General features: G+C 43.0%; 1 protein-coding gene across 2 annotated transcripts; it reads right to left on the bottom strand.

Annotated features, from left to right (window-relative positions):
• Positions 1–283: 283 nt before the first annotated feature.
• Positions 284–27,340, bottom strand: LOC138662837 (gastrula zinc finger protein XlCGF26.1-like). Of its 2 annotated transcripts, XM_069748811.1 has the most exons (7): positions 27,281–27,340; positions 21,443–21,592; positions 21,134–21,313; positions 20,926–21,049; positions 20,745–20,842; positions 6,514–6,604; positions 284–1,421 (listed from the first exon to the last, which is right to left on the bottom strand). In XM_069748811.1, exons 1-7 carry the CDS (start codon positions 27,305–27,307, stop codon positions 484–486), a joined length of 1,608 nt encoding a protein of 535 aa, XP_069604912.1. In that variant the 5' UTR covers positions 27,308–27,340; the 3' UTR covers positions 284–483. The 2 variants fall into 2 exon arrangements, with proteins under 2 accessions (XP_069604912.1, XP_069604913.1); XM_069748812.1 differs by lacking the exon at positions 27,281–27,340 and having other exon boundaries at positions 357–1,418; positions 21,443–21,573.
• Between the last annotated feature and the right edge of the window lie 183 nt (positions 27,341–27,523).

Below are 27,523 nucleotides of genomic sequence, written 5' to 3'. Positions count from 1 at the left end.
CCATTACAATTCACAAATCCCGATGTCCCTTTTAACTAATGTTGTTACTCACATAACTCTTCACATATTGACAACTGTATTGTCCTTGTCACAGAGACTACTTACTACCATTTGACACCACTTATTTACGCTCACAATGCCCTGCAACTACCCATATTAACCTTTGTATATGCCAACCATACCTGCTAATGGATCTGATGTTATTTTAGTTAGTTGGTGAAAGTTTTTTCCTGACGGCAGCTCAGTCCGACATGGCTGTTCAACATATTTAGCATTGATCATTCTCGTACAATGAGTTTTTATTTTAACGTGGCCAAACATGAGGAATAACAAGGAGTTGTCCTAGTAGTGGTCAACCCCTTTAAGAAAATACAATTTTCAGTTAAAATATTTCCCACATTCTGAGCATGAAAAAGTTATCTTCCCTATGTGACTTCCCTGATGTTTATTAAAAGTTGATTTCTGTGTAAAACATTTCCCACATTAAGAACATGAAAAAGGCTTCTCTCCCGTGTGAGTTCTCTGGTGACTAAGAAGAGCTGATTTCTTCACAAAACATTTTCCACATTCTGAACATGAAAAAGGCTTTTCTCCCGTGTGAGTTCTCTGGTGGCGATCAAGATTTGCTTTCCGGTTAAAACATTTTCCACATTCTGAACAGCAAAAAGGTTTCTCCTCTGTGTGAGTTCTATGGTGATTAACCAAAACTGATTGCCGGTTAAAACATTTCCCACATTCTGAACAGTAAAAAGGCTTCTCCCCTGTGTGAGTTCGCTGGTGATTAACAAAATCTGATTTCTGGTTAAAACATTTCCCACATTCTGAACAGGAAAAAGGCTTCTCACCTGTGTGAGTTCTGTGGTGTATAACAAGATGTGATTTTTTGTTAAAACATTTCCCACATTCTGAACATGAAAAAGGCTTCTCCCCAGTGTGAGTTCTCTGGTGACTAACAACATTTGATTTCTGAGTAAAACATTTCCCACATTCTGAACATGAAAAAGGCTTCTCCCCTGTGTGAGTTCTCTGGTGATTTTCAAGATCTGATTTCTGCTTAAAATATTTCCCACATTCTGAACATGAAAATCTATTCTCTGTTATGTTAATTTTTCCACATTTAAGAAAAGTCTTTTTGAGAAAACTATTTCCATATTCTGAATATGAAAATGTCTTCTTTCCTTTAAAATCAATTTGTTTTTTAATTCTTATATTGTTACTTTGATTTTTCTTAGTAGTTGGTAATGAACCAGAAGACAGAACTTGTTTCAAAGGATCAGATGATAGATCTTTGCTGTGAAGGGATGATGCCATATCTGGAGTAATGGCATTCACTTCAATTGTATCTTGGGTGATCTCAAGATCATCCAATTTAAAAACTGAAGATGTCAGCGTTCCCTCTGATCTCCTGGTGCAGTAATCTGCTAAAAATAAAACCAGTTATTAATTTTGAATAAAATAGCCTCACATTTTATACTTTTGAATATTTCTACTTAACTTGTAATTTTTACGGACAGCTTATGTAAAAATATTGAACGATTCACCAAGACAATGACAGTTTCAAGTTCAAGTCTAATCGAAAACCTCATAGCACGAACCAGTGGATCATGGCGTTCAACCGTTTGTTCATTCTGCCTCCCAAACATGGAATAAAAAGCCACCAAACAATGTTATGAAGGCAAAAATGATACCAATAAAACTTCTACTCATCTCACAAAATACAAGACACCACTCAGGTCCATCATCTGTCAGTAGAAAAACAAAGGTTTCCACATTATTAGTGGCTCAAAAGCTCTTGAAAAGCAACATGGCTTTCATAAACCAATCCAGCAATATCCGCTCTCCCGAAGTTAAATTTTCACTCGCTTCTGAGCCTTGTAGTGTGCCCAAACAACATTTAGCATCCATGTATTTGGCATTACTATAGTGAGACCAACCCACTTAATTTATAGTGTGTGTCTCCTGGAGCACAATCTGGGCACTATGTGTTGGATAATAAAATGGAAAATGTGCAATTTTCAAGTTGCAACATCCAATGCGAGCTAATTTCCGTAAAGTGGTTGTGGAGTCAAAATAGTCACTACTCCCATAAAATAATTCACTGAGGGGTATAATTTCGAAAATGGAGTCATTTTATGGGGATTTCGACTGCTTTAGTTTTCTGTAATTTTGTTATATTAGGGCATCTGCAAATGGGGTGTCCCATCTCCACTGAAATCTGCTCCTGCAATATTTGCTTCCAGACAGTGCCTTATTTATTGTGCAGGCATTGCTGGTAATAGAGACGTCAAAACCAGAAGCTCTTGATGGCGCTGGCTCTGTCCAGCCACTAAGAGTAGGGTGCCTGAGACCAGTAGTACCACCTAGTCTGGCAGTATGGGTTTGTGCACTGTTCAGCTGGAGCAATCTGCTACCTGCTTAAGCTAATTGGAAAGCACCAAACCCTACTAAAGCAAGCTTGAAGCACATTGCCAGAAGCTGCCAGATACAGCCTTGTTCTCCTCTGGTTCAGTCCTCTGTGCTCAGCTCCCCGCTAGTGTATTGTATTTGTTTCCTGTTGTGATCCCAGACTGCTTACTGACTACTCTTGATTCTTCTGATTTTGTACCTGGTTCTGACCCAACTACCTGACTATTCTTACCATCTGACACCACAGAATAGCAGATAACACCATGGCCCAAGCCTAGGGGTCTTTGTGTATGTCCAGATCCATGTAGAGGGGTTAAAGGGTGATGAGCAGGCAATCCCTGGGATGTGGAAAATGGAGTAGATAGAGCCAAGCCTTCTCGTGGTGGTCATCTTTTGATCGCCTAGTGATCACAGTGCTCCCAATACATAGTGTCTGCAAACTATTCTAGCAAGATCTACGTTCAAATAGCTAAATGGCGCTCCTTCCTTTCTTAACCCTGCCATGTGCCCAGAAAGTAGTGTACGGCCATATATAGAGTATTGTCAGATTCAAGAGACATTGGAAAATAATTTGTAAGGTCCATTGGTTTCCTATTATCCTGGCGAAAACTCTCTGGTTAATTAGAGTATGTAGCTTGCTGGCTTTTGGCAATCTTAAATAAGGGCCAATATTTTCTGTCAGATGAGTTTCAAGAAGAAATATTACACATTCATAGAGAACTTTTTATAATAGTGCAGAGCTGAGGTGTCTTAAATTTAGATCTCAGGCATTTGGAAGAGGTAGTGAAGACCTTCTTTTAAAGGCTACCAGGCAGTTGCAGACTCACATAAGTGAGGCAGGCTGATCCCACTATTATTGAACTTCCATACAAAATGAACCCGTAAAAATTGACATAGAATAAAAAAATGTTATATCCCCAACAACAACATATGTCTGGGGGGGAAGTTCCATCACTAATTTATGATGGACCATAAGAGCTACTGAGTTCTGATATTATTTTTTGCTCTCCATCGAGAGAGATTGTGCAGTAGTATCAATTTATGACGTTGGTTGATTCCATGATACCAGGGCTCGAGCCTGGCCAATACATCTCCTGCAGGCGGGAATAAATGTATATTACAGCCATCAGCCACGCACAGCTCAGAGATATATCACGTGTAAGGCAGTGACAGGTATTTTATGCGAAGGTCGCTATGTGTCCCCCAGGATGCGCAAGGAAGTGTATTAAGGCCGCTGGAGTGCATGGCAGTCACAGATATAGCTGTGGCTGCAAAGCAAAATAAAAGTAAGTGTGTTCTTGGACAACCTATTTGCCCAAGGCAGATTTAAGAGTACCAGGCATGGGCTTTTATTTTTAGAGCGAATTGCAAGATGGCAGTGGGTCGGTTTGCTCCCTACAGGCAGGGTCTTACAAGTGGCCCATGGCTACAGATTCCATTTAAAGCTCTGCAGCAAAGGGATGGCTGTGATAGTCTTGATTTGCAAACTGCAGAGCAGGTGGCTCTGCAAGGTTCAGTCTGTGTGAAGTAACATTGAGCGAAGCCAAGCCAAAAGGCTGGGCACCCCTGAGCGTGACACGGTGGTGCAGTCGCCCTCAGCACCCGGTCTCGCAAACGGACTGTTTTGATGCCTGGCTGCTATCCAAAGTATACCGTGTGCTGATCATTTTGTGAGTTTTGGACATTAAAAGACATTTGCTTAAAATCTCTATGTGGTCACTGACTTTTTGTTGCACTGCACCAACCCTGGCACAGGTGTAATGTGCTTTATGTAGTTTATCAAAATCCTGTTTGAAAATAGTCAGTTTTAAAAGAAATTGAAAAGTCAGGATAAAGAGAAACTCTGTTATTGTCCAGAAATTCACACTTGGCCTCACTGCACATTTAATGTTGTCGATCATAAAAGTGAAGTTTGGCCAGAAAGACGGGAGCTGGTCTTGTAGGGAACATATGATCACATGGGCTGAAAGGTGGCAGATGAGGTTTAACAATGATAAATGTAAGGTTATACACATGGGAAGAAGGAATCAATATCACCATTACACACTGAATGGGAAACCACTGGGTAAATCTGACAGGGAGAAGGACTTGGGGATCTTAGTTAATGATAAACTTACCTGGAGCAGCCAGTGCCAGGCAGCAGCTGCCAAGGCAAACAGGATCATGGGGTGCATTAAAAGAGGTCTGGATACACATGATGAGAGCATTATACTGCCTCTGTACAAATCCCTAGTTAGACCGCACATGGAGTACTGTGTCCAGTTTTGGGCACCGGTGCTCAGGAAGGATATAATGGAACTAGAGAGAGTACAAAGGAGGGCAACAAAATTAATAAAGGGGATGGGAGAACTACAATACCCAGATAGATTAGCGAAATTAGGATTATTTAGTCTAGAAAAAAGATGACTGAGGGGCGATCTAATAACCATGTATAAGTATATAAGGGGACAATACAAATATCTCGCTGAGGATCTGTTTATACCAAGGAAGGTGACGGGCACAAGGGGGCATTCTTTGCGTCTGGAGGAGAGAAGGTTTTTCCACCAACATAGAAGAGGATTCTTTACTGTTAGGGCAGTGAGAATCTGGAATTGCTTGCCTGAAGAGGTGGTGATGGCGAACTCACTCGAGGGGTTCAAGAGAGGCCTGGATGTCTTCCTGGAGCAGAACAATATTGTATCATACAATTAGGTTCTGTAGAAGGACGTAGATCTGGGGATTTAATATGATGGAATATAGGCTGAACTGGATGGACAAATGTCTTTTTTCGGCCTTACTAACTATGTTACTATGTTACTATGTTACATTCAGCAGCACAGAAGGGAGAGAAGGGAGATTCATCCGATAAGATCTCAGGGTTCTAGGAAGCCAACAGCATGTAAGGTTTCCGGACTTTCCCTGTGCCAGTTCGCCCTGATCCAAGATGGAGTCTTGGATCTCGCCCTGTCATGGAACTTCCGGTCTGTCCTGATTTTTTAAGTCCGGGTCATGTGTTCTCCTGTGCCTGAGTATTTTGTGCTGCTGGCTGTTTGCTGGTAACTCCTTGCTTTTGCTGCTCACTACTCCGTGGTCTGCCTCACCCCATTCAGCTGCATCTCACCTCTGGAACTGCTGCGACGGGCAGCGCACCAGTGGAAGGATCTCCTTTGTTTGCAAAGCTTTTCCCAGTGTTGTGCCTCTTTGCACAACCGGGTGAGCAAGATTCAAGGTGTGCTTTTCTCTCCAAGAAAGATCTACTCATCTACTATGCTTAGATAGCGCTCTCCCTCTTTTTTTCCCTTTGTCCTCTCTTTCCCAGGACTTCATTCACACAACGCACCATCTGCGAATTATTGGACTCCCACCAGCAAGTACTGTGCGCACGTGTGATCAAGTTATTGCTGGACTTCCTCACTTAAGTACTGTGTGCATTTCCATTAATAACCTTATTGGACTTCATCGTTTAATGTCTTGTTCGCTTCCACGTCATTTCCTTGCTGGACTGGTTCCTATTAGCGGTCGCGCACCGCTACTCAGTTTGCCGTGATTTGCTATATAGAGCTGAGCACCTCGTTACTATTGCAGGAATATCTGTATTATGTTCTGTTCACTATCCTGTTTGCTATTATTTACTATATAGAGCTGGGGCCCTCGTTACAATTGCAGAAATATTTGTGTAGGTTCTGTTTATATTTCTGTTTTGAGTAAATACATCTTTTGCGTTATCCCACGCTATCAGATTCCGTAGTACCCGTATAATTATTAACCAGCATCATTACCCTCCGCTTTCTCTTACAGGCCCATCATAATATTTGTCTTCAAGTGATTTTCTATCTTGTCAGCACATTCTACGTACGCGGTCATTTGGCTTTATAGTTCACAGATCTGGGCAGGTAACAGTGTCTCCTAAACCCAGGGGGTAGGTGGATCTACCAGGTTGTAAGATCTATAGAAAAGGGCTTTCAATGACCAAAGTCATTAGAACAGTTTTGGGTGGAGGAGAATGTTGTGGTCTAGAGGTAAAATGGTGATCATGGTAATACGGCCGGACTACACCACCGATAAAGCCGCCACAGCCGGTAATGAGAAGAATCTGTGACTTCTCTGCATTTAGTGGTTACTACTCACCTGGGTAGCCATATGTGGGAATCTCCTCTTTACACCACTCATCACCCCTCATATATGTCTCTGTAGTATTAATATGGGTCAGATCTTCACCCTGAAACAAATATTATAAAAGTCACCGACAGATGGAGAAGTCACATCTATGATCAGCTTGTTAAAGATACATATATGACCTGTAGATATTCAATCATGGACTCTTTGCTATATATATTGTATACAGACACTGCATAATGAATAATACTGAATAATGTTAACCCCTTTCTGACATTGGACGTAATATTCCGTCCATGTGACCTGGGCCTATTTGACCATGGATGGAACATTACGTCATTGTGATCGCCCGCAATAAAGGGGAGTGTGTGGGCGATCGCCACCGGGTGTCAGCTGATTCTGACAGCTGACACCTGGCACTAGGTGCCAGGAGTAGTCATAGACTGCCTCTGCTACATTAACCCACAAAACACTACAATCAAACACAATCGCAGCATTCCAGAAGCCGACAGAGGACTGACAGGCCTTCTGCCTTTGGATTGGAGACATCGCAGCATGATGCGGGGGTCCGATCGTTGCCATGGTGACCCAATGTCATCATGATGACATCCGGGTCACCAGAGCTAGGAAACTTGCTGATCATGTGCAGTGCAGCAAACTCCCTCCACAAGTTCACTGTGGATCTCTGAACGATCCAATGTTGTCCTAAATGCCTAATGATGATAAATATAATCCACCTGTGTGAAATCAAGTCTTCGTATAAATGCACCTGCTCTGTGATAGTCTCAGGGTTCTGTTTGAAGCACAGAGAGCATCATGAAGACGAAAGAACACAACAGGCAGGCCCGTGATACTGCCGTGGAGAAGTTTAAAGCCGGATTTGGATACAAAATGATTTCCAAAACTTTAAACATCCCAAGGAGCACTGTGCATGCGATCATATTGAAATGGAAGGAGTATCATACCACTGTAAATCTACCAAGACCCGGCTGTCCCTCTAAACTTTCAACTCAAACAAGGAGAAGACTGATCAGAGATGCAGCCAAGAGGCCCATGATCACTGTGGATGAACTGCAGAGATCTACAGCTGAGGTGGGACAGTCTGTCCATAGGACAACAATCAGTCGCACACTGCACAAATCTAGCCTTTATGGAAGAGTGGCAGGAAGAAAGCCATTTCTCAAAGATATCCATAAAAAGTGTGATTTAAAGTTTGCAACAAGCCACCTGGGAGACACACCAAACATGTGGAAGAAGGTTCTCTGGTCAGATGAAACCAAAATCGGACATTTTGGCAACAATGTCAAACGATATGTTTGGCGTAAAGACAACACAGCTCATCACCGTGAACACACCATCCCCACTGTCAAACATGGTGGCAGCATCATGGTTTGGGCCTGCTTTTCTTCAGCAGGGACAGGGAAGATGGTTAAAATTGATGGGAAGATGGATGGAGCCAAATACAGGACTATTCTTGAAGAAAACCTGTTGGAGTCTGCAAAAGACCTGGGACTGGGACAGAGATTTGTCATCCAACAAGACAATGATCCCAAACATAAAGCAAAATCTAAAATGGAATGGTTCACAAATAAACGTATCCAGGTGTTAGAATGGCCAAGTCACAGTCCAGACCTCAATCCAATCGAGAATCTGTGGAAAGAGCTGAAAACTGCTGTTCACAAATGATCTCCATCAAACCTCACTGAGCTCGAGCTGTTTGTCAAGGAAGAATGGGCAAGAATTTCAGTCTCTCGAGGTACAAAAGTGATAGAGACATACCCCAAGTGACTTGTAATCGCAGCAAAAGGGGCGCAACAAAGTATTAAGTTAAAGGGGCCGAATAATATTGCACGCCCCACTTTTCAGTTTTTAAATTTCCACAAAAATTTGAAATAACCAATAAATTTTGTTAAACTTCACAATTGTCTTCCACTTATTGCTGATTCTTCACCAACAATTTACATTTGGTATCTTTATGTTTGAAGCATGATATGTGGGAAAAGGTTGAAAAGTTCCAGGGGGCCGAATACTTTCGCAAGGCACTGTAACAGCTGTTTTGAACAGCTGACATGTGCCCGGAATAGCCACGGGTGGAATCGCAATCCACCCGCTGCTATTAACCCATTAAATGCCGCTGTCAAATGCTGACAGCGCCATTTAACATGTGCTTCCAGAAATCGCCATGGAAATACGCCCACTGGTGACCCCATCACATGATCGCGGGTCACCGGTGTGTTGGCATGACAAATGGAGATTTCCTGGAGACCTCTATGGTTATCAGTGCCGGCTTGCTGTGAGTGCCACCCAGTGGTCGGTGCTCATGGCAAGTGAGTAAATCTGCTATACAGAGGCGAACTGATTATCGCCTCTATATAGCAGAGCTGATCGGGCTATCGCAGCTTCTAGTCTCCCATGGGGACTATTAAAGCATGCCAAAAGTAAAAAAAAAAAAAAAACTTTTTAAAAATATGAAAAAAAATATATAAAAGTTCAAATCACCCCCCTTTCACCCCATTCAAAACAATACAAATAAAATCAAACATACACATATTTGGTATTGCTGTATTCAGAATCGTCTAATCTACCTAGTGAGAAAAAAAAATCAAAAAGCCAGAATTATGATTTTTTGGTCGCCACAACATTGCATTAAAATGCAATAAAGGGGGAACAAAGATCGTATCTGCACCAAAATAGTATCATTAAAAACGTCAGATCGGCACGCAAAAAATAAGCCCTCACCAAACCCGAGATCATGAAAAATGGAGAGTATCGGAAAATGGCGCAATTTATTTTTTTTACCAAAAGTTTGGAATTTTATTTCACCACTTAGATAACAAAGAACCTAGACATGTTTGGTGTCTATGAACTCGTAATGACCAGGAGCAGGGATGGGGAACCTCAGGCCACAGGGCCATTTACGGCCCTCGATAACCTTTTATCAGGCAGGGAGATGTATTTAATTTCTTCTTGCTCTGTTAGCACACACGCAGTGTTCAATATTGAACACTGAAGGGCATGCAATGAAAGATTATGTCCTGACACCAGTGCCAGAGTCAAGATGCACTTTGTGGGCGGAGTTTGTATGGCCCACGAAAGGATGGTATAAATATCCAAATGGCCCTTGGCAAAAAAAAGATTCCCCACCCCTGACCTAGAGAATCATAATGGGCCAGTTTTAGAATTTAGTGAACCTAGCACAAAAGCCAAAACAAAAAACAAGTGTGGGATTGCACTTTTTTTGTAATTTCATCGCACTTGGAATTTTTTTTCCTGTTTTCTAATAAACGACATGGTAAAACCAATGGTGTTGTTCAAAAGAACAACTCGTCCCACAAAAACAAGCCCTCACATGGCCATATTGACGGAAAAATAAAACAGTTATGGCTCAGGGAAGAAGGGGAGCGAAAAACAAAAATGAAAAGATGAAAAAAGCTTCGGGGGTTAAGGGATTAAAATAATTGTAAAAATATTTTAAAAAATAATAATAATAATCAAAAAATCAATATATATTCTATCTCTAAAAAAGTTTTTAAATGAAAAAAAACAAACAATAAAAGTACACATATTTCATAGAATGTTAGAGTTGGAAGGGACCTCCTGGGTTATCTGGTCCAACCCCCTGCGCAAAACAGGATTCACTAAATCATCCCAGACAGGTGTCTGTCCAGCCTCTGTTTGAAGACTTCCATTGAAGGAGAACTCACCACCTCTCGTGGCCGCCTGTTCCACTCATTGATCACCCTAAGATTTGTTTTTTCTAATATCTAATCTGTGTCTCCTCCCATTCAGTTTCCTCCCATTGTTTCTTGTCTTTCCTTGTGCAAATGAGAATAAAGCTGATCTTTCTACAATGTGACAGCCCTTCAAATATTTGTAGACAGCTATTAAGTCTCCTCTCTGTCTTCTCTTTTGCAGCTAAACATTCCCAAATCCTGTAACCGTTCCTCATAGGACATGGTTTGCAGACCGGTCACCATTCTGGTCGCTTTTCTCTGAACTTGCTCCAGTTTGTTGATGTCTTTTTTAAAATGTGGAGCCCAATACTGGACACAGTATTCCAGATGATATCTGACCAAACAGGAGTAGAGGGCAATAATGGCTTCACGTGCTCTAGACCGTTTGCTTCTGTTAATACAACCCAGAATTGTATTTGCCCTTTTTGCTGCTACATCACACTGTTGACTCATGTTCAGTCTGAGATCCATTAGTATACCCAAGTCTTTTCACACGTGCTGTTGCTTAGCCTTATTCCTCCCATTCTGTAGATGCTTTTTCAGTTTTATTGCCCAGATGTAGTACTTTGCATTTTTTCTTGCTAAAAACCATTCTGTTAGTTGCTGCCCACTGCTCCAGTTTATTTATATCTTTTTGAATCCTATCTCTTCTCTAGTATTTGGTATCGCCGCGTCCGCAAAGAGTCAACCTATAAAACTGTCCCACTAGTTAACCCCTTTAGTGGACACCTTAAAAAAAAACAAGATAAACAACAACGCTTTACCATCATACTGCTAAACAAAAAGTAGAATAACACGCAATCAAAAAGACGGATATAAATAAACATGGTAGTGCTGAAAACATCAGCTTGTCCCGCAAAAAAGCCGCCATACAGCTCCATCAGTGGAAAAATAAAAAAGTTATAGCTCTCAGAATAAAGTGATGCAAAAATAATTATTTTTTTCTATAAAATAGTTTTTATTGTATTAAAGTGCCAAAACATAAAAATTCCCCTCATAAACCAAAGATCAATACAATACATGCAAGACAGATGTCAACTTAACCCAGCAATAGTCGTTAACCATTGCAGCAATAACCATTAGAGTAATAACCATCATAATAAAGATAATGCCAAAGATAAAGACATGTGACATGTTGGCGGCAGGAATCATCAATGACTAGCAATAATTAGTAAGCAATGATGTAATGTGTGGAAAACACCTGATTTCCCTCTATAAATACTGTGCATCTCGACTAATAAAACCAGAAATCATTTCAAACATGACTCGCTCTTGTCCTGTGTTTTCTCTGGCTGTAAATCTCCAAGATACAATTTGGCAGCAGACCATTAAGATGACAACACACGCATCTCGTGTGCCCTAACACTGCCTCCCAAAAATCAGAATAGAAAGCGATCAAAAAATGTCATGTGCCAGAAAATGGTACCAATAAAAATGTCAACTCGTCCAGCAAAAAACAAGCCCTCACATAACTCTGTGGGCCAAAATATGGAACTATTTTTTGCAATAAAAGGCGTCTTTTAGCGTGTGACAACACCCGATATACATGTCCTGATATTTCCGGTACAGGAGATGTTAGTGTCCGTGTTTGTATTATGTGTGACACCCATGTGGCATGCGTGAGCTGCATCAGTACCACACAGATGGACGCCAGGGGCCAAGGAAGAAGTGTTACAGTAAGCGCTGTTCCCCCGATGCCGGGTGCTGAATACGGCTCTCATCATTCTCCCCTGCTCTGCCGGTGATCACAGGGGAGAATGATGAGTTATATTTAAGTGATAAAAGAGACAGCAGGCGGTGGCTGATGGGACTATTACTCCCACCAGTCTACCCCTGCTGCTAATAATAACAGTGATAGCAGGAGTGCCTGCTCTATAAATAAATGAAAAAAACGGCCTGGTTCCCTTGTATTTTCTATAACCAGCCAGGCAAAACTCACAGCTGGGGGTTGCAACCCACAACTGTCAACTTCAGCAAGGCTAGTTATCAAGAATAGAGGGCTCCCCACGCTGTTTTTTTAATTGTATTCTTTAAATAAATAATAAAAAAAACCAATGAATATAATGTGTATATACCTTACCAGTACCGTTGCTGCAGACTGGGATGAGGGGGTGCCCGGCAGTGCTGTGGGTGCCCGACGGTCTCCCATGCCGCTGCGATGGTCTCCGTTGCTATAGGGGTCTCTGTCGACATTTTGTGAAAGGCCAGATCCCCCCGCAGTTCCATGGTTTCCTGTGCGGTGGACTTCAGGAAAATGTCTGCCGAGGGGTGGTGCATGCACAGATGGAGATCTCGGCACCCAGATCTCAGGAGATCTCCATCAGTGCATGCGCCGCCCCCCGACGGCCGTTTTCCCAGAGTCCACCGCACAGGAAACCATGGATGAAACTGCCAGGGGCTCTGACCTTTCATAAAATGTCAGCTAGCCTCCCCGCAGTATCGGGGACGGAGTGCAACGACCGCACCGGGGATAGAGTGCAGTGGCAGCACTGGGGACACAGCGCAGCGGCAGCATCAGGGACACAGAGACAAGCCGCACATCGGAACACCCCCTCATCACAGCATGCGACCTGCAGAAGCACTCCATTCTTGCCTCCTCCAGCAGTGACCCAGGGACCCCACTTCACCACAGCCACCACCCCCGGTAAGCAATAAGACGCATGGATTATAAGAAACACCACCATTTTATTAAAAAAAAGTTTTTTCCTATTTTTCTCCTCAAAATTTGTGATGCATCTGATAATCCGGAGCGTCTTATAATCCACAAAAATAAGATAGATAATGACAAGTGGGTGACAGACTTCAGCAAAGACTAGCAATAATTATGAGATAAGGAAGTGAGGTAATGTGTGGTGAAGCCCCTTATTTTTCCTATAAATTATTGTACATTTCAACCAATAAACCAGAATTCATTTGAGACATGACTCATTGTCCATGTCCTGTGATTTCTCCGGCCGTAAACCTCCAATATATAATTTGGCGGCAGACAACTAAGGCAAGAACACATTTCATGTGCCCTAACAAGCTCTAATCCTGCCATCGCCACTTTTCTCATTACACCAGTTCTGTGATGTATTAAGAGAAGCATAGAGTCTAGATCACATCAAGTAGTTATTCTCGTCTACTCCTCCTTGGTCAGATCTCTACTGGAATACTGTGTCCAGTTCTGCGTACCACATTTAAAAAAAAAAAATTGAAAAATGGGAGCAAGTTCAGAGAAGAGAAGAGCTACCAGGTTGGTGAGCGGACTGTAAAGTATGTCCTACGTGGAAAGGTTAGAGGACTTGGGGATCCTCGTTAATGATAAACTTACCTGGAGCAGCCAGTGCCAGGCAGCAGCTGCCAAGGCAAACCGGATCAAGGGGTGCATTAAAAGAGGTCTGGATACACATGATGAGAACATTATACTGCCTCTGTACAAATCTCTGGTTAGACCACACATGGAGTACTGTGTACAATTTTGGACACCAGTGCTCAAGAAGGATAAAATGGAACTAGAGCGAGTACAAAGGAGGGCAACAAAATTAATAAAGTGGATGGGAGAACTGTTGTGAATTCTGCTCTTGGGCTCCCTCCGGTGGTTGTTGATGGTAATGCAGTTATTCCTGAGCAGCAGTCTTGGACAGGTGTTTCTGCTAATTGCAATTCTGACTGGGGTATTTAGCTGTGCAGGACTCATTAGTCCTTGCCAGTAGTCAATGTTCCTTTGGAAGTGTTGGTCCTCTGCCTGGCCTCTCCTGCTTGCTGCCAATTCAGCTAAGATAAGTGTTTGCTTCATTTTTTAGACACACTGCTGTGTGTTTATTTTCTGTGCTTATCTTGTTTCTATTTTGTTCCTGCCAGACTGTGCCTGATGTTTTTCTCAGTCTACATTTCAAAAACTTGACCTGCACATCCAAACATAGACTGAGTGTGAACAGGTGCTGAACCCAGAGTCGCCAACTCGTATATAGTTAAGTAAAAAGGGCAGCACACTGCAGCGCCAAAACATGCAAACTTGAAAACACGAAATTTGAACTGCATTACTGCACTAGAAATATGAAAAATGAGAGCTTTTAGCGCATAAAAATGGCCATATTTATGTGTACCTCGTAGCCACTTTACGGCATCTCTCTTATACGAGGTCCTACGCTTGACCTACCTCACCGAGAATAAACGTCTCCATCTGAATGGGTACATGTGAAACCTCTTCTTGGACTCAAATTCTCTCTTTCTGTGGAGGGGTATTGGACCCACCATAATTAAAACACCTGTGGCTAGGAGGCGGGGAGTGCACGATCAGAAGGCTAAAGAATACATTTCAAAAACCTGACCTGCACATCCATCCATTCAGATAGAGACGTTTATTCTCGGTGAGGTAGGTCAAGCGTAGGACCTCGTATAAGAGAGATGCCGTAAAGTGGCTACGAGGTACACATAAATATGGCCATTTTTATGCGCTAAAAGCTCTCATTTTTCATATTTCTAGTGCAGTAATGCAGTTCAAATTTCGTGTTTTCAAGTTTGCATGTTTTGGCGCTGCAGTGTGCTGCCCTTTTTACTTAACTATATACGAGTTGGCGACTCTGGGTTCAGCACCTGTTCACACTCAGTCTATGTTTGGATGTGCAGGTCAGGTTTTTGAAATGTATTCTTTAGCCTTCTGATCGTGCACTCCCCGCCTCCTAGCCACAGGTGTTTTAATTATGGTGGGTCCAATACCCCTCCACAGAAAGAGAGAATTTGAGTCCAAGAAGAGGTTTCACATGTACCCATTCAGATGGAGACGTTTATTCTCGGTGAGGTAGGTCAAGCGTAGGACCTCGTATAAGAGAGATGCCGTAAAGTGGCTACGAGGTACACATAAATATGGCCATTTTTATGCGCTAAAAGCTCTCATTTTTCATATTTCTAGTGCAGTAATGCAGTTCAAATTTCGAGTTTTTCTCAGTCTAGTTAGACTCGCTGGAGTCGCAGATATACTCTCCACATCTTTAGTTAGGTGGTGGAGTTTTTGTATTTTTCTGCTGTGGATATTTTGTAGTGTTTTATGCTGACCGCATAGTATCCTGTACTATCCTTTCCTATCTAGGTAGAAGTGGCCTCCTTTGCTTATCCCTGTTTTCTGTCTGCGTGTGTCTTTTCCTCTCCTACTCACAGTCATTATTTGTGGGGGGCTACCTATCCTTTGGGGATCTACTCTGATGCAAGAGAGTTTTCCTATTTCCATCTTTAGGGATATTTAGTCCTTAGGCTGTGTCGAGGTGTCTAGGTCTGGTTAGGCACACCCCACGGCTACTTCTAGTTGCGGTGATAGGATCAGGGTTTGCGGTCAGTAAAGTTACCACTGCTCCAGCGAAGGTCTTTTCATGCTGCTCCAAGGCCACCTGATCATAACAGTACAACTGGCCAACAATGAGTTAATTGCATCTCAGAAGAAGGGAGGAAAGATCTTGAGCCATTTTTTTTCTCCAGTCTGTTTTGTCTTCTCCTCCCTCTTTATCTCTGGGTGGCTGAAGAGCCTTGTGCTAGCATGAATGTTCAGGAATTAGTTTCTCGTATAGACCAGCTTGCTGCTAGAGTACAGGGTATTTCTGATTACATTGTTCAGACTCCTGCTTTAGAACCAAAGATACCTACTCCTGATTTGTTTTTTGGTGACAGGTCCAAAGTTTTGAGTTTTAAAAACAACTGTAAACTGTTTTTTGCATTGAAACCTCGATCCTCCGGTGATTCCATTCAACAAGTTAAAATCATCATTTCCCTGCTGCGTGGTGATCCACAGGATTGGGCATTTTCCCTGGAATCTGGGGATCCTGCTTTGCTTAATGTAGACTCCTTCTTTCAGGCGTTAGGATTACTGTATGATGAACCTAATTCGGTGGATCAAGCTGAGAAGACCTTGTTGGCCCTGTCTCAGGGTCAAGAGGCGGCAGAATTGTATTGTCAGAAATTCAGAAAATGGTCTGTATTGACTAAATGGAATGATGCTTTGGCGGCAATTTTCAGAAAGGGTCTTTCTGAATCCGTTAAAGATGTTATGGTGGGGTTTCCCACACCCTCCAATCTGAGTGATTCTATGTCTCTGGCCATTCAGATTGATCGGCGCTTGCGGGAGCGCAGAACTGTGCGCGCTATGGCGTTATCCTCAGAGTAAATTCCTGAGCCAATGCAATGTGATAGGATTCTGTCTAGAACGGAACGACAAGGTTTTAGACGTCAGAATAGGTTGTGTTATTATTGTGGCGACGCTTCCCATGTCATTTGTCTGCCCTAAGCGGACCAAGAGGATCGCCAGTTCATTTACCATCAGTACTGTACAACCTAAATTTCTGTTATCTGTGTCCTTGATCTGTTCATTGTCATCATTTTCTGTCATGGCTTTGTGGATTCTGGCGCCGCCTTGAACTTAATGGACTTTGAGTTTGCCAGGCGTTGTGGTTTTCCCTTGCAGCCTTTGCAGAACCCTATTCCTTTAAGGGGCATTGATGCTACACCCTTGGCTAAAAATAAGCCCCAGTTTTGGACACAGGTGACCATGCGCATGGCGCCAGCCCATCAGGAAGATTGTCGATTTTTGGTGTTGCATAATTTGCATGATGCTATCGTGCTGGGTTTTCCATGGTTGCAAGTACATAATCCTGTTTTGGATTGGAAGTCCATGTCTGTGACTAGTTGGGGTTGTCAGGGGTTCATAATGATGTTCCTCTGATGTCTATGGCCCCTTCTCCCTCTTCTGAAATTCCGGAGTTTTTGTCTGATTTTCAGGATGTAGTCGATGAGCCCAAGTCCAGTTTCCTTCCACCACACAGGGACTGCGATTGTGCTATTGACTTGATTCCAGGCTGTAAGTTTCCTAAGGGCCGAATTTTCAACTTGTCTGTACCTGAACATACCGCCATGCGGAGCTATATTAAGGAGTCTTTGGAGAAAGGGCATATTCGGCCATCTTCTTCACCGTTGGGAGCGGGGTTCTTTTTTGTTGCTAAAAAAGATGGTTCCTTAAGACCCTGTATTGATTATCGCCTCTTGAATAAGATCACGGTCAAGTTTCAATATCCTTTACCTTTGCTTTCCGATTTGTTTGCTAGGATTAAGGGAGCTAGTTGGTTTACTAAGATTGACCTTCGGGGGGCTTATAATCTTGTTCGTATTAAGCAGGGTGATGAATGGAAAACTGCGTTTAACACGCCCGAGGGCCATTTTGAATACCTTGTGATGCCATTCGGACTCTCTAATGCCCCATCTGTTTTTCAGTCCTTTATGTATGATATCTTCCGGGATTATCTTGATAAATTCCTGATTGTATATTTGGACGATATTTTGATTTTTTCCGATGATTGGGAGTCTCATGTGCAGCAGGTCAGGATGGTATTTCAGATCCTTCGTGACAATGCCTTGTTTGTGAAAGGGTCTAAGTGTCTTTTTGGGGTGCAGAAGGTTTCCTTTTTGGGCTTTATTTTTTCTCCCTTGTCTATAGAGATGGATCCGGTTAAGGTTCAGGCCATTCATGATTGGATTCAGCCCACATCCGTGAAGAGCCTTCAGATATTTTTGGGTTTTGCTAATTTTTATCGCCGTTTCATTGCTAATTTTTCCAGCGTGGTTAAACCCTTGACTGATTTGAAGAAGAAGAGCGCTGATGTGGCGAATTGGTCCCCTGCGGCGGTCTCTGCCTTTCAGGAACTTAAGCATCGTTTTACTTCTGCTCCTGTGTTGCGTCAACCGGATGTTTCTCTTCCGTTTCAGGTTGAGGTTGACGCTTCTGAGATTGGGGCAGGGGCTGTTTTGTCTCAGAGAGATCCTGTTGGTTCCTTAATGAAACCGTGTGCCTTCTTTTCCCGTAAGTTTTCGCCTGCTGAACGCAATTATGATGTCAGCAATCGGGAGTTGTTGGCTATGAAGTGGGCGTTTGAGGAGTGGCGACTTTGGCTTGAGGAAGCTAAGCACCGTATTGTGGTCTTGACCGATCATAAGAATCTGATTTACCTCGAGTCTGCCAAACGGTTGAATCCTAGACAGGCTCGATGGTCCTTGTTTTGTTCTCCTTTGATTTCGTGGTCTCGTACCTTCCGGGTTCTAAGAATATTAAGGCTGATGCCCTCTCTAGGAGTTTTTTGCCTGATTCTCCTGAGGTCTTGGAACCAGTCGGTATTTTGAAGGAAGGGGTGGTCCTTTCTGCCATTTCTCCTGATTTACGATGGGTTCTTCAGAAATTTCAGGCTGACAAACCTGATCGTTGTCCTGTGGGGAAGCTGTTTGTTCCTGACAGATGGACTAGTAGAGTGATTTCTGAGGTTCACTGTTCTGTGTTGGCTGGTCATCCTGGCATTTTTGGTACCAGAGACTTGGTTGGTAGGTCATTTTGGTGGCCTTCTTTATCGCGTGATGTGCGGTCTTTTGTGCAGTCCTGTGGGACTTGTGCGCGGGCCAAGCCTTGTCGCTCTCGTGCTAGTGGGTTGCTTTTGCCATTGCCGGTCCCTGAGAGGCCCTGGACGCATATTTCTATGGATTTTATTTTCGATCTTCCTGTTTCCCAGAGGATGTCTGTTATCTGGGTTGTTTGTGACCGATTCTCTAAGATGGTTCATTTGGTGCCTTTGCCTAAATTGCCTTCTTCTTCTGATTTGGTTCCGTTGTTTTTTCAGCATGTGGTCCGTTTGCATGGTATTCCTGAGAATATTGTGTCCGACAGAGGTTCCCAGTTTGTTTCTAGGTTTTGGCGGGCCTTTTGTGCTAGGCTGGGCATTGATTTGTCTTTTTCTTCTGCATTTCATCCTCAGACAAATGGCCAGACCGAGCGTACTAATCAGACTTTGGAGACTTATTTGAGATGCTTTGTGTCTGCTGATCAGGATGATTGGGTGGCTTTTTTGCCATTGGCCGAGTTTGCCCTCAATAATCGGGCTAGTTCGGCTATTTTGGTTTTGCCTTTTTTTGTAATTTTGGTTTTCATCCTCGTTTTTCTTCTGGGCAGGTTGAGTCTTCTGACTTTCCTGGTGTGGATTCTGTGGTTGACAGGTTGCAGCAGATTTGAGCTCAGGTGGTGGACAATTTGGTGTTGTCTCAGGAGGAGGTTCAACGTTTTGCTAACCGATGTCGCTGTGTTGGTTCCCGGCTTCGGGTTGGGGATCTGGTTTGGTTATCTTCCCGTCATGTTCCTATTAAGGTTTCTTCTCCTAAGTTTAAGCCTCGGTTTATTGGTCCTTATAGGATTTCTGAGATTGGTAATCCGGTGTCTTTTCGTCTGGCGCTTCCGGCCTCTTTTGCTATCCATAATGTCTTCCATAGATCTTTGTTGCGGAAATATGTGGAGCCCGTTGTTCCCTCTGTTGATCCTCCGGCCCCTGTGTTGGTCGATGGGGAGTTGGAATATGTGGTTGAGAAGATTTTGGATTCTCGTTTTTCGAGGTGGAAGCTTCAGTACCTTGTCAAATGGAAGGGTTATGGCCAGGAGGATAATTCTTGGGTTTCGGCCTCTGATGTCCATGCCGCTGATTTGGTTCGTGCCTTTCATGTTGCTCGTCCTGACTGGCCTGGGGGCTCTGGTGAGGGTTCAGTGACCCCTCCTCAAGGGGGGGGGGTACTGTTGTGAATTCTGCTCTTGGGCTCCCTCCGGTGGTTATTGATGGTAATGCAGTTATTCCTGAGCAGCAGTCTTGGACAGGTGTTTCTGATAATTGCAATTCTGACTGGGGTATTTAGCTGTGCAGGACTCATTAGTCCTTGCCAGTAGTCAATGTTCCTTTGGAAGTGTTGGTCCTCTGCCTGGCCTCTCCTGCTTGCTGCCAATTCAGCTAAGATAAGTGTTTGCTTCATTTTTTAGACACACTGCTGTGTGTTTATTTTCTGTGCCTATCTTGTTTCTATTTTGTTCCTGGTAGACTGTGCCTGATGTTTTTCTCAGTCTAGTTGGACTCGCTGGAGTCGCAGATATACTCTCCACATCTTTAGTTAGGTGGTGGAGGTTTTGTATTTTTCTGCTGTGGATATTTTGTAGTGTTTTATGCTGACCGCATAGTATCCTGTACTATCCTTTCCTATCTAGGTAGAAGTGGCCTCCTTTGCTTATCCCTGTTTTCTGTCTGCGTGTGTCTTTTCCTCTCCTACTCACAGTCATTATTTGTGGGGGGCTACCTATCCTTTGGGGATCTACTCTGATGCAAGAGAGTTTTCCTATTTCCATCTTTAGGGATATTTAGTCCTTAGGCTGTGTCGAGGTGTCTAGGTCTGGTTAGGCACACCCCACGGCTACTTCTAGTTGCGGTGATAGGATCAGGGTTTGCGGTCGGTAAAGTTACCACTGCTCCAGCGAAGGTCTTTTCATGCTGCTCCAAGGCCACCTGATCATAACAGAGGACTACAATCCCCAGAGAGATTAACAAAATTAGAATTTACACATGGAAACCCAAGGAGCAATGAAGTATAACTGAAACTATGATTCTAAGTATAAAACAACACTGAGCACAAGACCTTCACAGCCGTCTACACATCATAGGTGAGATCTCCTGACACCTTCTCTTCATTTACCTGATGATCCTGAGGAGCATTGGGATCTTCTTGCTTGCAGTCTTGTGGAAGAAGAGGACGGGGACATCTCTCTGGTGTTGTCCTCTTACTGAATAGATCTGGAGGAAACGCATACAGGGAGTGAATTCATTCTTTACATACAGATAGTTATAGGCCGTGTGTATTTAGCCCTCTCTATTACCTGGAGATGTGAGGGGCTGGGGAACCTCCATTATGATGTTCTTGTACAGATCTCTGTGTCCTTCTAAATACTCCCACTCCTCCATGGAGAAATAGACAGCGACATCCTGACACCTTATAGGAACCTGACACATACAATGATACCGTCATCCCCTCCGATCCCTTCATAGTGTTACTGTATAATGTCCCAGCATTCCCAGCAGTGTCACCTCTCCAGTCAGCAGCTCAATCATCTTGTAGATGAGTTCTAGGATCTTCTGGTCATTGATGTTCTCATGGATCAGGGGGTGAGGTGGAGGCCCCGTGATTGGGCTCAGGGGTCTTCCCCATCCCTCAGACACAGGGTACTGACAGCGATCACTAGAGGTCTTCTTCACCATTGTGTAATCCTGGTAATGGAGAGACACATTAATAAATCTCACTGCAGACATTTCCAGAGTCCTCACCTCTCCAGTTCTGTCCATCTGTTATTCCCATAGATAAGAATGATGTAATGTGACATCATCAGAATCTCTCACCTCTCCAGTAAGCCGGAAGAGGATCTCTAGGGTGAGGTGTAATATCCTCTCCGCCATCTTGTCTCTGTCCACATCCATCTTTGATGGGTAAATCAGGAAAATGTTCTTTTGTAGAAGATCTTCACTGAGAGGATCCGATATTGTAGAGACCTGAATGAGAAGATGAGCCGATGTAACATCATAAGAATCCTGTGTAATAATACAATTACTGGAGATAATAAGGGAAACATATGAGGAGATTTATCATTTTACAGTATTTAGTTTCCTTCTTTACATCTACTAATAAATCCTATATATTTAGGCCGCAGACAACAAGCAGTTTCCTCCTCGGAGTCGGCAGCTAAATACATTTCTCATAGACTCATCTTCCATAACGCTAATTCTCGTCTCATTTACCGACCCTGGAATCGGCATTAGCAATACTTCAGGAGATATTCATCACACGCGACATGAAAAATAACTTCATGATGAGGACAACATCTTCATCTTCTACTACGGCTCTAGAGATATATGTGGCCAGGGTCGAGTCATAGTTGATATATATAGAAGTGCCCCCACTGCCTGTCGATATTTCTCGTTGTTAGGCAACAGGTCATCTTCTTCCAGTTTCAGGTAGGATGATTCCATTGGCGTTGATACACCTTTGGCCTCTGTCATTCCGAACTGATCCAAAATTGAATTAATCTTTGCACTTTGATTTAAAAGAAAACTTCCATCTTCCTCTCTCTGGATGTGGATTCCTAGATAATATGTCACATTTCCTAGGTCTTTTGTTTCAAAATGCTGGTTCAAAATTTTAGTAATTTTCCCAATTTCAGCTTCTTCTTGATGAACTACAATTACATCGTCCACATATAAGAGAATATACATCCATTTTCCATCTGTATATCTCGTGTACAGGCATGGATCCGCTTGACCTCTTTTAAATTCTTCTTCTAACAAGACTTTGTTCATTTTAGTGTTCCATGCTCTCGCCGATTGCTTAAGACCATAAAGAGATTTTTGTAGTTTGCAAACAAGATTCTGTTCACCTTCCTTTACATAACCTTCAGGTTGAGTCATGTATAAGTCCTCCTCAATTTCACCATTTAAAAATGCAGTTTTGATATCCAAATGTCTGACAAACATACTTTGTACTGCAGCTACCGCCAACAATGCTCTAAATGTTGTCTGCTTAACGACCGGGGAAAAAGTAGCATCATAGTCTTCGCCATATTTTTGAGAATATCCTTTTGCGACCAACCTCACTTTAAATCTGTGGGCTTTACCTTCAGAATCATATTTGGTGTTAAATACCCATTGGCACTTAATTGCCTTTTTATCCTGTGGTAACTCAGTGAGTTTCCAAGTTTGAAGTTGATGAAGCGAGTTCATTTCTTCATTCGCGGCATTGATCCACTTTGTTCTTTCATGGGCGGGTAGTTTCTGCATTTCATCCCATGACTGTGGTTCTGACTCAGGCAGTGTTTTCACAATGTAGGATAAACGTTTAGCTGGTATTCCTTTGTTTGATCTTGACGACCGTCTAATTTCCGGTTCACTTAGGCCTTTTGTTGTTCCTTCAGTTGTTGAAGAGTCCAGCCAGACTTCTACATTCTTTTCTTCGTTGTCTTGTAATTGTGATTGTTGTTGTTGCTTCATCTGGACTACTGGCATAATGTCATAAAACGTGGGTGACACGAAGTTTTCATCAAACACCACATCTTTACTTATTGTGACCTTGTTTGTGTCTGGGTGTAAAATTCTATAACCTTTCTGGGTTTCACTGTAGCCTACCAGGATGCCTTCCTTGGCATGAGATTCCCACTTAGTTTGTTTTTCTTTGGGAACATGTGCAAATGCTTTACTTCCGAAAATCCTTATGTGTTGTCGTTTTCCATTGTTCAAATGGAGTTTTCTCTATCGCTTTACTTGGTAGTCTGTTCTGAAGATAACAAGCCGTCATAATAGCTTCGCCCCAATATACTGTAGGCAAATTTGCATCAAATAACATACTCCTTGCGCTTTCACAGAGTGTCCGGTTCCTTTTTTCTGCTACACCATTTTGCTCAGGGTTGTATGGTACAGTAGTTTGAAATATAATTCCATTTTTCTTTAAAATGCTCTGTGTTTCATTACTTGTATACTCAGTTCCATTATCTGCACGTAAAGTTTTTGGCATTCTTCCAAACTTGTTGTGTACTTCAGCTAGATATATTCCAAGTTTCTCTGGAACTTCATTTTTGCTGTGAAGTAAATAGACAACTGTATATCTTGAATTGTCATCAATAAATGTAAGAAAATATCTCTTCTTTCTAGGGGTCTGAGTATGCATCGGACCACAGATATCCGTGTGTACTAAATCTAGTGGTTGTTCTGTTCTTGTAGTACTTTTCTTAGGAAAGGCCTTTCTGGACATTTTCCCTTTGATACAGCTGGAACACCTCATTGTCTGATTACATGAATCAATTGTAATATTATCAGCTAATTGTTCTTGAAATAACTTTCTTATTGCTTTTGGGTCTCTATGCGCAAGCCGCCTGTGCCATACATGAATACAGTTCTTGTGCATACACACTCTTTACATTTCAACTGATACAGTTCATCTCTGATTTTTCCTTTTGCTAATGTGTGACCCTCCTTTGAGATGATGCAGCTATCTTCCTTAAATGTAACTTCATTACCTTGTTTTGTGAGCTTTTTCACAGATAATAGATTACTTTCAAGACTAGGCACATATAGTACATCTTTTACATGGATCCTTCTACTTTGTGTTGCAGAGATGTTACAATCAATATAACCGTTTCCTATGCCTTCTGAGTTCATGCACTGACCGTTTGCCATTATCACTTTCTCTGACTTATTTTGGTTAAGCTTAGTAAAGAAGTCTCTGTCATTGGTCCTGTGACTGGTTGCACCAGAATCTATACACCACGCATGCTTTGATTTAAATGCATTGACTGATGTGAATGCAGCTTCAGTATTTGCCGAATCATTGTTTCCAGATACAGCACTCTTAACTCTCTGTTGGCTGTTTTGCTTTTTCAGCTGATTCATTTTAGCTTTCCAGACTCTGCATTCAGCTTTTAGATGACCTGGCTTCTTGCATACAAAACATTCACGTGTCTCTTTAGGGTGGTTTCTGCTGGTGGGCACATCATGTGTTTGTAAAACAGTTTCCTTGTTACATATCTTGCTGCTCACATTTTCTGCTTTTCTCTTATATTCATCTACAAGCTTTCCTCTGACGTATTCCAATGTCAGCTCATCATCTGGGCGTGCATGTAGTGCAGTTGCAAGCTTGTCATAGCTTTCTGGGAGACCACTAAGTAATAGTGCTGCTAAATGGAAGTCCTTCATATCTTCCCCAATGCCCGCAGGCGCTCTACGGTCTCCAGAATATTTCTAATGTAGTCCTGCATGTCCTGGTCATTGTGTAGCTTAGACTGATACAGCTTTCTCATTAGATAGAGTTTATTACTTAAATTTATTCTCTCATGTACTTTCTGCAACTGCTCCCACATTTCCTTTGCAGATTCACACTTACACACATGCACAATCTAATCATCCTCTATACTGAGTGATATGGTGCTCTGTGCTTTCTGATCCATTTCTAGCCATTCCTGTGGTACTGGGTCAGGCTTAGGGTCCTGAGTGTATTTCCACGTACCTTCTCTTATCAGCAGCATCTTCAACTTGAATTTCCAGGATTGGTAGTTCTGGTTATTCAGGCTTGGCACTGTAAACTTTGTTGAGTTGCTGCTGTCGGCCATTTTACTTCTTCTCAGTTTGCTGTTGTCTCTCTATCTCTATGCCCTGGAGGTTTGGGATTGCTTTGACTCCTGGGCCCATAACCTGTTAGCAGCGGGTTAATCAGCGTGATGTCCACAACGAGCAACAGAGAATGTTCATTTATTAAGAATCAAGAACATCCAGCATTACAACATGATAACAGGATCAATCTGGTTTCTGAGAGAGAGATCTGCTGTGAGTCCTTTCAGCTTCAGCTACACACAAGAAATGATGTGCTCACAGGGAAGGGGGAGGAGGAACATCCTGTCTGCAAATGAGGACTTTTTTTTTTTTAACTTTGTGAGGGTGACCAATACCACACCCCACCGAGCCCTGTCAATTCATAGGCATCATAGCAACCGAGTGGGCTACCTTTATGGATGATACCCTCCTGCCTATCCAACTATTGTATGGTAAATATCTCATAGATCCTGGGTTCATTAGTATCTGCACCAAGAATGAGGCTAAGTGAGTATTTATTAATTGTCGGTGGTCGGAAGTAGTCAGTGAGGTGGATGGTACCATATTGTGCATGTAGGGGGCAGTACTGTGGGGACATTAGAAAGTGGGGGGATGGCAGAACTGTGGGGACTTTACACTGTGTATGAGGGGGATGCCAGTCCTGTGGAAACAAAATACTGTGTGTGTGTTGGAATGATGGGACTGTGGGAACTTTATGCTGTGTGTGGGGATATGGCGGTACTATGAGAACATTATACTGTGTGTGGGGGTATGGCGGTACTATGAGAACATTATACTGTGTGTGGGGGTATGGCGGTACTGTGAGAACATTATACTGTGTGTGGTGGGATGGAGGTACTGTAGGAACATTATACTGTGTGTGGGGGGTATGGCGGTACTGTGAGAACATTATACTGTGTGTGGGGGTATGGCAGTACTGTGAGAACATTATACTGTGTGTGGTGGGATGGCGGTACTATGAGAACATTATACTGTGTGCGGTGGGATGGACGTACTGTAGGAACATTATACCGTGTGTGGGGGTATAGCGGTACTGTGAGAACATTATACTGTGTGTGGTGGGATGGACGTACTGTAGGTACATTATACCGTGTGTGGGGGTATAGCGGTACTGTGAGAACATTATACTGTGTGTGGGGGTATGGCGGTAATGTGGGAACGTTATACTGTGTGTGGTGGGATCTAGGTACTATGAGAAGATTATACTGTGTGTGGGGGTATGGCGGTACTATGAGAACATTACACTGTGTGTGGTGGGATGGAGGTACTATGAGATTATACTGTGTGTGGGGGTATGGAGGTACTGTAGGAACATTATACTGTGTGGCGGTATGGCGGTACTATGAGAACATTATACTGTATGTGGGGGTATGGCGGTACTGTAGGAACATTATACTGTGTGTGGGGGTGTGGCGGTACTAAGAGAAGATTATACTGTGTGTGGGGGTATGGCGGTACTATGAGAACATTATACTGTGTGTGGGGGTATGGCGGTACTATGAGAACATTATACTGTGTGAGCGGCATCATATATATTACATATGGGGTGTAAAAAGGAGAGTCATAAAAAAGACTCCTCAGGGCTGTGCTGCATTTGTACAGACTGCTATCTGCCGTCCAGACGGGACCATGTGACATCAATGGGAAGAGGGAGGGTTTCCGGAGGGAAGAGTCTAGAGGGTGCACCTGGTCAGGAGACCTTGATGACGCAGTTACTAATATTATAAAGGCCGGAGCCCCAAAGGCAGAACAGATTTGGCGCCAAACAACGGAAAGGGGTGCGGGGAAGAATCTGAGGTACCAGCTCATGGTAAAGTGCCCGAGGCAGCTGGGTGTGGGGCAGAACCCTGCTTACAGGGCATAATGGGGGCATTACACTGTGTGGGGCCAAGAAAGGGGCCCTGTACTAGGAGAACAATCCGCTCCCTCACTTCCTGTCCTCCATAGTTGGCTCGTATGTATCTATTACAGGAAACAGAAAAACAACATTATGATTCTTATAAAGTGGCAACAACAACCCCAAAAGAGTCTCCGTGCAGAAGGGGTTAATGTCCCCGCGCTCAGTAATGGGGAATCTCCACATACCTCCACCTGCAGAGCAGCACTCCACATATATGGCTGCTCTGTGCGCACAGGACCTGTGATGAGGTCACAGGGGGAGGAGTCAGGGGTCACGTGATCCGCAGTGAAGACGCTACATGGAGACTTCTCCTCAGTCAGTGACATTTCTGCCATTATTCGCCCTCACTACTGGCACAATTATCAGATTGAACATTTGATGCAGCCATTCGGGGTAACCAATGCTCCGGCAGTCTTTGAAAATGTCAT

The sequence above is a fragment of the Ranitomeya imitator genome, chromosome 2, assembly GCF_032444005.1.
Source record: "Ranitomeya imitator isolate aRanImi1 chromosome 2, aRanImi1.pri, whole genome shotgun sequence".
Lineage (NCBI taxonomy): Eukaryota > Metazoa > Chordata > Amphibia > Anura > Dendrobatidae > Ranitomeya > Ranitomeya imitator.
The sequence above is the reverse complement of the archived record's forward strand: the minus strand, read 5'-3'. Positions and strand labels throughout refer to the sequence as shown.